This window comes from Carassius gibelio, chromosome A25 (genome assembly GCF_023724105.1).
Source record: "Carassius gibelio isolate Cgi1373 ecotype wild population from Czech Republic chromosome A25, carGib1.2-hapl.c, whole genome shotgun sequence".
Lineage (NCBI taxonomy): Eukaryota > Metazoa > Chordata > Actinopteri > Cypriniformes > Cyprinidae > Carassius > Carassius gibelio.
Window position 1 is genome coordinate 13,422,124 of NC_068395.1, and position 12,640 is coordinate 13,434,763.

The 12,640-nt window shown below is 34.8% G+C and overlaps 1 protein-coding gene across 1 annotated transcript in view; it reads left to right on the forward strand.

Annotated features, from left to right (window-relative positions):
• LOC127947493 (ATP-binding cassette sub-family C member 8-like) overlaps positions 1-12,640 on the forward strand; it is a 59,921-nt gene that overhangs the window by 12,973 nt on the left and 34,308 nt on the right. The window contains exons 10-17 of the mRNA XM_052544654.1: positions 3,827-3,961; positions 4,162-4,324; positions 8,458-8,498; positions 8,591-8,736; positions 9,770-9,875; positions 10,908-11,024; positions 11,138-11,210; positions 11,625-11,730. Coding sequence (XP_052400614.1) covers positions 3,827-3,961; positions 4,162-4,324; positions 8,458-8,498; positions 8,591-8,736; positions 9,770-9,875; positions 10,908-11,024; positions 11,138-11,210; positions 11,625-11,730 — 887 coding nt within the window. The remainder of the gene's footprint in view (positions 1-3,826; positions 3,962-4,161; positions 4,325-8,457; positions 8,499-8,590; positions 8,737-9,769; positions 9,876-10,907; positions 11,025-11,137; positions 11,211-11,624; positions 11,731-12,640) is intronic.

Genomic DNA, 12,640 nt, shown 5'->3' on the forward strand with positions numbered 1-12,640 from the left:
CGGGTTTGAAATGTGTGTAGATCTGTAATGAGTCCACAGAGGGAGAGCATAGAGAGAACCCAAATGCAGTTTATTTGCAAGTGATTTAAACATCCAAACATAATCCTAACAAGAAACGAAGACTTGACTAGACTTGACTTGACATGAAAAGACTTGACTTGACAAGAACAGGCTAGACAGCAGGTTACAACATTAATACACAACAGGAAACAAGGCAATGACATGGATACTTACAGCGAACAGAGAAGATCACGTGACATGAACAAACCAATGAGCAAGCAGAACTGATAATCACATGACAAGACAATAAACCAATCAGAACATGACGCAATGAACGAGAGGAACCAATAGCATGAAGACAAGGAGGCAGGGGAAGCATGACACAAACAGCATCAAACAAAAACAGAATAAAAAGACATGAAAACATGAACATGACAAAACCCAAAACATGAAACAAAAGCCACATTACAGACGACACTCATTACTAACATTTAGTAAATGTATTCAATAATTTTCTAAACCCAAACTTTATCTTTATTCAAATTAACAGGGAATGCAAATGTGTCGATAGATATCAATTGCAGGAATGCATGCTATCAAATATCAATGCAAATTATGCAATAATAATTAAAAAAGGACTTCCCCAACACTTTGGATTACTGGATGTAATCTTACATGTGCAAAATAAATTACTCAACCCACTGACTCTTACCTTTGAAAGGCATGAGATGATTTTGCTACAGTAAACGGATCTTGAGCAGAACAAAACAAAATGTAGGAAAGTTTCAAAGCCACTCCGTATTGTTCACACTCCTGCTATTGAACGTGTTTCTCCTGAGGTTAGACAATGTGAAATGTCAGATACCTCCGCAAGATCTATTTTTAGTCTGTGTATAACAGACTATATTTTTGTCCTTGTAAGCCTCGTCTGATGCTAAATAGTGTCACTTGAAGAAATGTGTTTCTTTGTCAGTGGGGCTCTTGAATGATGAGGACATTAGTGTTCTCGTTTAAATAAAAACTGCATTCATTAATGGCAGGGTGAGGAATTCAACAAGCCCAATAATTAAGCAATTAAATTACTCTTGAAATAATGAGAGTCCTAGAGCACTTTTGTTGTGAAACAGATTGCATCTGCATATATACATGCACATTTGATTCTCACAAACAGGAAGTCAGACTAGGAAGTTGAAGTCCCTGTGCGTTCGGTGTGGAACGTACTTCGCTCTCGGGGTTACTCACGGCTGCCTTTGTGCAAAACTTGATTAGTTCCCTAGGGCTCCTTCTTTATTTGCAGTGAACAACATATTCACTCACTGCATATTGAATAATAAATCACATGCTACATTATAAATTCTTCATTATAATACTACCTTATAACACTATTGTCAAATATTCATATTCATGCATTTTGTTAATTTTCATGTCACTTTAACTAAACATTTACAGAATGACAATATATGATAATATAAAGTTTTAACTATTCATTATAATATTAATGTATTATATAAATATTTTTATATAATATATATGTATTTATTTTACTATATTTAAAAATATTTAATTATTGTTATTTGTCCTTTTATTATTATTTATATAGTTTTTAGTAGCTGCTTTTTATTCATAATTTAATTAAAAAAATGAATTCAATAATATTAATTAATTAAATGTTTAACTGAACAATTGAACTGGTAATGGTGTCTTGCTGTCTGTTGTCATCCTTGCATTGTTTTCCAAAAAACTGTGCACACTTAGGGATATGGTCTGGAGGAACTTAGGCTTCCTTTGTTTTGGTATTTTTTCTGTCAGTGTTTTGTAAGTCAGGCCAAACTCGTGAACCAAATCAGTGATGTTTTTTTATCTTTCCCTCTCATTTCTCAGGAGCTCTTCATTCAGCTCAGGCTGGTTATTCATTTTTTCTCGCCTTCTTTTTTGATACTCCCTATTCCTTCTCTTGCGTTCCTCCACTGATAGCTTCTCCCTAGCCATTCTAGCCCGAAATGCACACCATTATGTGGTCAGTATACCTTTCTGATGGATAAGCATACGCTTCAAATTATGGGTAATCATAAGCAACACCTTATTAAATATCAAGTACTCAAGAGGCTATGAAAATGAGATTCAATTCAAAACATGAAGCTATATGGCAATTGGTTGAAATTGAACACATAAAACAGAGAAACGGTCATTTGAAATGTTTGGTAAGTGATATAATTGAAGTAAACTACACTAAAATGAGGAATAATGCACATAATGGCATTTGTCAACACTGTCTTGGAAAAAGTCAACACCGTCTGATGTCAACACCATCAGGATTTTTTTCTGACGGAGTTGACAAAATACCATGTTTCCTCTCATAACACATGTGCTTCTCACAAGAGCCATCTTGTTTTTTATTCGGTTATTGTTACCTTTATACTTTAAGTATTTATAACCGAAAATATCATACAAAACTTACATTACATTGTTTATGGTGTTGACACACTAGTATAAAATTAAAAGAATATTAAAAACTTACCAGAGATATAGTGGTATAATGGCATTTGAAAGAACAAGGTGATAACGGGGACCTCAGAGTTTTGGCTGCCCTCAATAATTCCTGATTTTTTTTTTATAAAAAGAAAAAAGGTCTGACGGTGTTGACAAAAACCCAGGACACACGTTAAATCATCTTAAAACTACGTTTTTCAGTTGTAACTTTTGAAGCTCATTAATTGATTACTGAACTACTTACACATATTAAATATAACATTTAATTTAAAATTACTTTGGTAACACTTTAGAATAAGGTTCCATTAGTTAATGTTAGTTAACTACTTTCGTTAACATGAACTAAGCAAGAACAATCCTTCTACAGCATTTATAAGTCTTAGTTCAATTTCAACATTTACTAATGCATTATTTAAATCAAAAGTTGTGCTTGTTAACATTAGTTAATGCACTGTGAATTACCATGAACTAACAATGAATAACTTTATTTTCATTAACTAACATTAACGAAGATGAATAAATACAGTAATAAATGTATTATTCATTGTTTGTTCATGTTAATTAATACATTAACTAACATTAACTAATGAAACCTTATTCTAAAGTGTTACCATTACTTTTAATTGTTTTAAGCTATTGTAATGTAATGACACCTTCCTGGACAAGGATTTGAACAGACACTGTAAAAATTAAAAACATTTATAAAATGACATGAAATAATATTTAGTTGTGCTAAGTATATTTAAGTATTAATTATATAAGTATTTTTTTTTTACCCATGATATATAGATATATTACAGTTAAACACACACACATTATATATATATATATATATATATATATATATATATATATATATATATATATATATATATATATATATATATATATATATGTATATGTATATGTATATATATATACAATGTGTGTGTAACTCTCCAAATTTGCATATTAGCAGTATTTAATATTACAATTTTAATCATTTAATAATTGCTATCTTTTTTTTTTACAATAAATTTTAGATAAACTAAATCTGCATATTATTTTGTTTTGTCCTTTTGTAGAACTGTCATGATATTTAGTTTTTTGTGAGGGAAGAAATGGGCTTTAGTGCTTTTGTGCAATGCAATGCAAAAACATACAGCTTCTTTTACATTTTATGAAGGGATATCATCGTATTTGGGGATCCTTTGCATCCAATAGTATGAAAATCATGCCCTAAGCTTCCCTAATCATAAAAATATCAGGCAGTTTGCCATACACTTTCTTTTTGTATCACTTACTGCGACAAAAGTGCTACTGATTGTGAAAGGATATCATTTCCTCTTGGTTTCAGATCATAGTGGGGGTCATCCTCCTTTACTACCTCCTGGGAATAAGTGCCTTGATAGGGGCCACGGTCATCACCCTCCTGGCTCCGGTGCAGTACTTTGTGGCGACCAAGTTATCAGATGCACAGAAAAGCACACTGGTGAGCTCCTTTACTGCGCTTGATGTCTTAACCTGCAGTCAAGTGACTGTGCAAATACAGCTTCTGTTCAAATACAGATGACATTTGTGCAGGAAAGCCAGAGCAGTCCAAGTGATCAACCTGTCAAATATTGAGCTCGGATGAAACCCGGGAGATTTTTTGCATCGTTACTAATGTAGCACTTATGTTTTGACACTCAGGAATATTCCAGCGAGCGGCTGAAGAAGACCAATGAACTGCTGCGGGGTATCAAACTCTTGAAGCTGTACGCCTGGGAGCACATCTTCTGCTCGAGCGTGGAGGAGACCCGGGGGAAAGAGCTCACCAGTCTGCAGACCTTTGCCCTTTACACCTCCATATCCAGTAAGACTCGGCTTTCACTGCTACCTCACATGATAATAAGACAGACGAAGAGCAACCATGCATGTTAGGCTAGTGTTAGAGATGTCATGTAGGGTTAGGTGAGATTATATTACTGTATTAGTGTTTAAGCACAAATAACACTCCTTTTTCAGTAAATATTGGTTAAAACTGTGTGCAATTGTATCAACAGCAATTTTGGCAAGAATATGAAATGCAAATCTCCCAGCTGGCCAAATTCACACAGTATTATGAGTTATCACTGCCAAAAGGCATCACTGCAAACAGTGTTGGAGCAAATGTAGCCATTTTATTTGAGATAATTACCATGTTTAGTGTAAAAATGAGACCTCAGAAATAACAATTAAAATTAATGTTTAATAGTTTTCATTAACAAATAATAAAATGCTAATTATAAACAAAAATGTAAAGAAAATTTAACAAAATATAGAAAAATTCTGCAGATATAAAAGGGTGTGTGAATGCATGCATATATATAAATTGCTAACACACACACACACATATATCATTTTAAGAATTATAAACATTAAATCATTTTTCACATTTAGGAAAATAGAAAACACATCATTATAAACTGATTGTTGTTTTTATTTGAAAAGATGGAAATGCTTCAAGGCTGAGCCAGGCTCAATTATTAATTTTTTTTTTCTTTTCATCAAAACATCTAATAATTGTTTTTAAAGAATGCAAAATATTTCAATAAATAGAGGTAAGAAATACAGCCTTTAACAAACATCCAAAGCGCTCTGATTTAAGTCAAGGTTACACCACAAAGGCCTTGTTAGGAATATTGGAGAAGGACTGTGTTGCTCAGCAGGAGACTGTTCTGCATGCAGCGCTGCAAAGAGACTTCAGGTTCATGTACAATTCAGTCTGAATCACTGCTTTCTGAGGATCAATGAAATTGGATTTTTTTTAAAAATGGGTAAAAAACCTGTCAGAAAGCAAAATCAGTTTGAGCAGGAAGTCCCATCAATGTGATTAAACTGTAGACCGAAGCAGTGTGTATTACTGCGATAGCACAAATGAAATTGAGGTTTAATGGTGTTTCATCAGTCCTTCCAGCACTTCCAGCTCACAGCAGAGCAATGCAGCGTGTCAGCAGGTACGATTGCATCTCAGCTCTTCTCTGTGCACCGCTCAGTGTCGTTTGGTTTGGAGGCAATGGCAAACATTGTTCAGCAGCAAATCTGCTCCGAAACAAGAGATGGTGGTTAGTTACTACATTTTCTGGTTAAATGTCAGGTACGCTTCACTCAGTATAGAAGAAAAATCCCATTTGTTTTCTTAGAAATATCAATTTTCAACAAGTCCTTTGAAACTTTTTAAAGCAGAAACACAATGAGCTTCCAAGGTTATTAAGAGGCAGCAGTGACCACCTGCTTCTTGATCTATTGCGCAAAAACTCTATTATTATTATTTTCATTGTTGAAGTAATGGTCATAACAATCAACAATATTACATTTATTCATTTACCTGACGCTTATATCCAAAGCAACTTACAATTGCTATATATATGTCAGAGGTCGCACGACTCTGGAGCAACTAGGGGTTAAGTGCCTTGCTCAGGGACACATTGGTGTTTCACAGTGGATTCGAACCTGGGTCTTTCACACCAAAGGCATGTGTCTTATCCACTGTGCCAACACCACCCCACAATATACAAATATGACCCAATATGCTAAGGAAATAAATTCAAAAGTGCTTCAGGAAAATATTTTTTTTCACTGTACAAAAAAAGGCATCTCAGGCCTATAATCTAGGGGACAAAATAAATACACGAACACTCCCCTCAATGTGAACACTATTTCTCTTGCAGACATTGCATATGATTTTATTTTTATCAACACTTGCATCAGGCCGTTTTTTATAAGTAAATGTTCCAATCAATGACCAATGCAACGCATAAAAAAAAAAAAAATCTATTATTGTAGGCAGCGCTGAATCAAAAAAAAGGCTGGTGCAGGAATGCGTTTGCCTGTCAGCGTGCATTATCGTTGTGAAATACCTCTGAGATTTGTAGTTATCAGTTTTAAAGGATTGTTGGGCCTTTAGCTGGTCCACAGGGTACTAATTAAAATCTGAACAGACATTCATCAGTCAATTCTCATTTACCCCCATTTAATGGACTGTGAAGGTGTAAATATGTGAGATTGATAGTGAGAAACAGCCAGATCCATTCCTCAGTGTAATGAAAGGATTTAGCTTCCATTAGCAATTATTTATCAACAATTACTTAGCAGTCAGCAGCTTTTCAAATGTGAGTTTTGAGCAGTGTTGAGTAATGTTTTATAGTGTTTGTCATTTCTCTGATCACAAATGTAGACATGGTTTTATGTTCACGCAGCGCCATACATAATGCGTAAAATGACAATATAAGTCATTATAATCTGTAATTATGTCACCACTGGATGCTACAAATGACTTGTTGGTTTTATTGGTTTTGTCTTGTAGAGCTGGGACACATGGCATCACGGTATTTTCAGGGTCAGAACATTTCTATCACATGCTTGAGGTATTCAGCCAATCACAACGCACTGGATGGCTGGCCAATCAGAGCACACCTTGCTTTTTTAGAATGATGAGCTTTGTAAAAATCAACATGTTTCAGAAGGCGGGGCATTGAGGAGAAACAATAATGTACAGTGTGTGGAAAATGTGTTTTTTAAAACTTAAACCGCAGAAACACATTTCATTAGAACAAATACACAAAATAATGTTATATTTAGAAATGTCTTAAATGTTACATGAATGCACTTTTATTTGTTCTGCAATATATTTTGTATTTGCTACAAATAAATCCATTTTATCATTAAAAGTTATGTTTTATTTAGTTTATTTTTCTTTATATACTTATATAATTTATTTATGCTTATTTTTATTTACTTAGTTGATTAATTTTGTGCATTGATGTACTCTTCAATGTACTTATTTTTATTTACTCTTTTAAATGTAAATTGCATTTAATTATTCATTTAACAATCATCTTGCCAGTTTATGTTTCTTCATTTTTCTTTTATTTATTTAAAGAGATAATTTACTAAAATACAATTTGTGACAAGGTGGAAATGAACATCATGTTTTCCATATTATGTACATGGTGATTGCTCCTCTATGCCCCGCCTTTCTGAAACGCGTAGATTTTTAGCTCATTGGTCTAAAAAGCAAGGTATATGCTGATTGGCCAGCTATCCAGTGTGATTGGCCGAATACCTCAAGCATGTGACAGAAATGTTACACCATCCACCAAACTGTGATGCTGTCTCCCGGAGCAATGAGACAAAACCAATAAAACCCATTACAAACAAGCTTTTGTTGCATCTAGTTGGGACATATTTACTGATTATAATGACTTATACTGTCTTTTTACGCGTTGTGTGCATATCATGCAGTATAAACATAAAATCATGTCTGCATTTGTGATCGGAGAAACAACAAACACTACAAGACACTACTCTACACTGCTCAAAACTCACGTTTCAACCATCAGTGACAAATTCTTTAAATAAATAAAAAATTACTTACAGTCTGTGAGTCAAAAGTGCCAGACTGTCCTTGCAAAGTCGGAACTGCCCAACTTTATAGAAACAGCCTTTAAGCACGGACCCATTGTAGGCAACTCTGCAGGTTCAGGAAACAGGCCTCCATAAAATGCGTCACACAGCATCGCAGGCTCGCGAATCAGCTCTATGCATGACGAAGCGAATATCATCCTCTTTTGGAAGGCCAAACAAAGTAGTCTCACTTTCACAATGAAACCGCATCTCCATAACATGGCGGCAGAGGCAACAGCGAGAATAAAAGTTATGCCTTCTTTCTTTGCGTGAACATTTGGGTGGTGTAATGCAAATCTTCCCACATCATGACATGGATATGTGGGGGCGTGTTTAAATGAGCCGTTTTAAGGGGGTGTGGATGAGCCTTAACTTTGATAAAGAATATCTCTTTGGATTTGAAACTTTAGTCTTTGCAACTTTCCAGATCTTCTTCATGCACCAAAGGCTTTTAGCACTCCAAAGTAAAAGGACAATTTTTAATTGCATCACTGTATATACTTTTTTTTTTTTTTTTTTTAGATAAATTGTTTTGATTGGTATTATTTTTTGTCTTCACAGTATTTATGAACACTGCTATTCCCATCGCAGCGGTACTCGTTGTAAGTATAAAGCCTTCAGTCTGATATCTGTTCGTTATCGAAGCTATCAAATGCATAGTAGCAGACGATCAGCTTACATGTGTTTGTTTCAGACGTTCGTGGCTCATGTTCATCTGTCGGACGATGCAGATCTGTCCCCCGCGGTGGCCTTCGCCTCCCTCTCGCTCTTCCACATCCTGGTCACTCCTCTCTTCCTGCTCTCCAGTGTCGTCCGCTCCACCGTCAAAGCCCTGGTCAGGTCGGTTACAAACCACTCAAACAGAATACCATGCATTCAGTCAAATAATATTAAGAATGAAACGCAAGTAAAACTAAAAGCTGCACACTGTTTTTAGTTTGACATTTGCTGTAATAATCTAATTTATTTTATTTTATTTTTTTTAATTGAACGTTTATGTTTACTTGTTTATGCTTTGCATTGCTTTTTTCTTCTGCTGCACCAATTACATAGTTCAATTTACAGCTTCATTGTGTTGTGCGATAGCAGTCGATCTGCAAATGATGGTTATTTACAACCAAAAATGCGGGTTCCGGATAAATAGGTTTTAATTAACCACCCAGGGATATAAATAATCAGCCCTGTGTGTTTCTCATGTCAGTGTGTGATAAATCACGTCAGATCAGCCGTGTGCTTCTTCACTTCTCATCGCTGATAGACTCTCCCGTGAAGAAAGAAATGTGTGTCTGCCTCGGGTTCAGTCTCATCAAGCCAGCCATGTGGAACACATTTAGAGAGCGCAGGCTGTATTTCTAGTGTACGAGCAGGTCGTAGATCAGTGCTGCCTGGAAAACACACCACATCTGCCACCGCTCTCAATATATGTCATGAAGGGAATTGACTGGCCGCTAGTGATCAACATTTTTTCCTGATAGCACCAGCTGTTTTCAGTGGCTTTACAACAGCATCAATTTTCAATAATACACTGTAGACTAGAGAATGAAATGCATCTGTCTCACGTCTCTAAGTCTTGTTTCTCTCTGGATTTATTTCCTGCATGTTGGGCTGTGGTAGTATTTCAGACTGGAATTGAATGGTGAGCAATAGACAGTGCAGATGATTTCCTTGTTTCAGTCAGTAAAGCTATACTCGCATGATACCACATCTAAGTGTGTGATACTATCAGTTACATTTGAGTACTATTTTTGTTTTCTAGGAAGGATATCAGAATGTAACAAAACTATATTTGAGCAAATAATTGTCATGTAAGTAGTGAATTCAGTTGTAATGGTTAAACATGACATGACATACTGTGTTGTTTTCTTCTGGCCAGTGTTCAGAAGCTCAGCGAGTTTTTCTCCTGTGATGAGATTGGAGGTGAACAGGAGCCCAGAGCGACTGTCATACCCAATTCAACCAATCACAAGTATCAAGCCCTGGTAAGTCAAATCAGTTTACCATAAACACTTATTCACATCAAGAATCAAGAAGAAGAAGAAAAAACTGATGAAATGTAAAACCATGAGCCCAAAAGTTTGTGAAAAAAAAATATATATATAGTTTTTTTTTTCTCTACTGAATTAATGAAAATAATGTGTTTATTCAGTTAAAAAATGGAAATGCAACCTTTTTAAAATCTTGATGTGTATAATAAATAGATAAATTAGGTAGATTATGTTATAAATAATTAATTGGAAAACGAATAATTTTGAATAAATTCAGTAAATCCATAAATTAAGAAGTTACCTTGATGTGAATAAATACATTTAAAACAAACAAACAATAAAAAAAACAAGTACATAGTTTAAATAAATTATAACTAAATGCTTTAATTATAAATATATTTTTATTGATTCAATAAATACATCAATTTCAATGCACAATGTCTGAAATGTAATTTGTAATGTGAATAATACAAATAATGAAATAATAAAAATAATATATTTATTATTAGTAATAATTAAATAATTCATTTATTAAATAACTACATCGTTTAATTAATCAAAACGTGACCCTTTATGTGAAATTTGTTTCATTCTTGATGTGAATGAATTAATGCATTATTAAAGTAAATAAAAAATAAATAAAAAATTACATATCTGAAAGTAGATTAATTCTTCTAAAGTAATAAGATTGTCTCTCTTTTTTTGGCATGTTATGTTCTGACCTCTGGTCCAAAATTTGTTTGTTTATCTGTTCACGAGGAAAAAGTAAAAAAATAAAAAGCTGCGGATACATTTACATTTGTATGAATAGGCCCACAGAAATGAATTATATTGATCTAAATTCAAATTTTTGTTTTTGATATGAATGGGCCTCAAAGCTTATGCTCCCAGCAGCCGTAGTAATCTCCATGTTGTGTTATGAATGATGAAAAAGACTGTGACTGTGACTATGCATTATTTATGTTCATAATATCACAATACTGGTCGGCACTGTTAAAGAGGCTGTTTTTCTCACCTCTGATAAAGCCTCTGAAGGTGGTGAACCGTAAGCGGCCCGTCAGAGAGGACTGGAACAGTTTCGCCCTTCAGAGCGAGCAGGAGGACGAGCCGCTGGCGGTGGAGGATGAAGATATCTGCATCAAGGTGAGACTAATGCAGGATATTTCTGTACTCGGGCAGTAAACCGGAAACTGAGCTGAGTGAAGAACCCATTGGGGAAAAAGAGTAACCATCAGCCTCCCTTATGTCCATTGCAGATCACAAATGGATATTTCAGCTGGACTGATGGAACCCCAACGCTGTCCAGTGTGAATATTAAGATTCCTTTTGGTAAGTCCTGTCAAAAATACATCTACCGATACTGCCGTTGGCTGGTGGAATTCCCTGAACACATCTTTACTTATGTAAAACATTTAGTTTACCCATAAATGGAAAATCTCATGTCGTTCCAAACCCATATGAGTTCCTCTTTAACGTGGAACACAATTGGAGATGTTTTGAAGAATGTGCAGGCTGCTCTTTTCCATATAATTAAAAACATTGATGTTAGTATCATAATAGTAGCCCATATGACTTGTGCGATATATTCCAAAGCCAAATAATCATATTGCCTATGGAAAAGATTTAAATTGAAATCGTTATTTGATGAAAAACACAGAATTTTTAATATGGGTGAACTTTTATTTGAACATACCATTGTCTTTCGTTGCTCATTTATCTTGATTCCTGATTGATTCTCTGCAGGTCAGTTGACTATGATAGTGGGCCAGGTGGGTTGTGGGAAATCATCTCTGTTGTTGGCGGCACTGGGAGAGATGCAGAAGATCTCCGGCGCTGTTATATGGAACAGGTGAGAATGCAGATTTTTTTTTAGATCGTAATGAAACATTGTTTTCTCGATCGGCTGATGGTGTTGGAGACTAAAGGCCCGTTCACACCAAAGATGGTATCTATAAGTGGAAATGATGATAATAATCGGTCTAATTCTGTTAGAGTGTAGTGTAGTAAGAGTAGTGAAGTCCACACCATAACAGTAACGACATGAGGAACAATATTGTTGGAATCACTTTTAGAATGATTATTTTGTTCCCAGGTGATGAACATTAAAAGCATTGACAGCCAATCAGAATCCACTTGACTTCAAAGAGCTCAAGCATTTAAAGCGGCGGACGACAAAACAGTGTCTGCTTATAATAAACTGAACATTACCCTGATAGCACGTGTACATGCAAGACGTATTTTAAGAGTGTTTGCTCATCCGCAATACATCTATAGGACGTTTCCTATCAGATGTCAAGCAGGCGTTTATAAGATGTCTTTAAGATGATTATGATTTATAATGTGTGTAAAACTGACATCTTAAAGACATCTATCAGATGTTTGTACACAACGGATGCTTTCCAGATGAGGAGATCTTTAACAGACATCTTGCAGACGTTCGGGTGCTATCTGGGTGTCGTCCTTCGGTGTGGATGCTGATATAGTTATCGTCATCATTATTCTTATCATTCTAAGTGTGAATAAGCCTTGATAATTATAAGCCTTTTTTCTCGCAATTCTCTTTTTCTAGATTATAAGCTTCAACTCAGTGGAAAAAATACAGATAATTTTCTTATAATTGTGAGTTTTATATCTCGCAGTTCTGACTTAAATTGCATTTGCGTGTTACAAACAACTGTGAACAAAAAGTCTGAATTGAAAGATGTAAACAGAAAACAATTCTGTCTTTTTTCTCAGAATTGCAAGTATGTATCTTACTA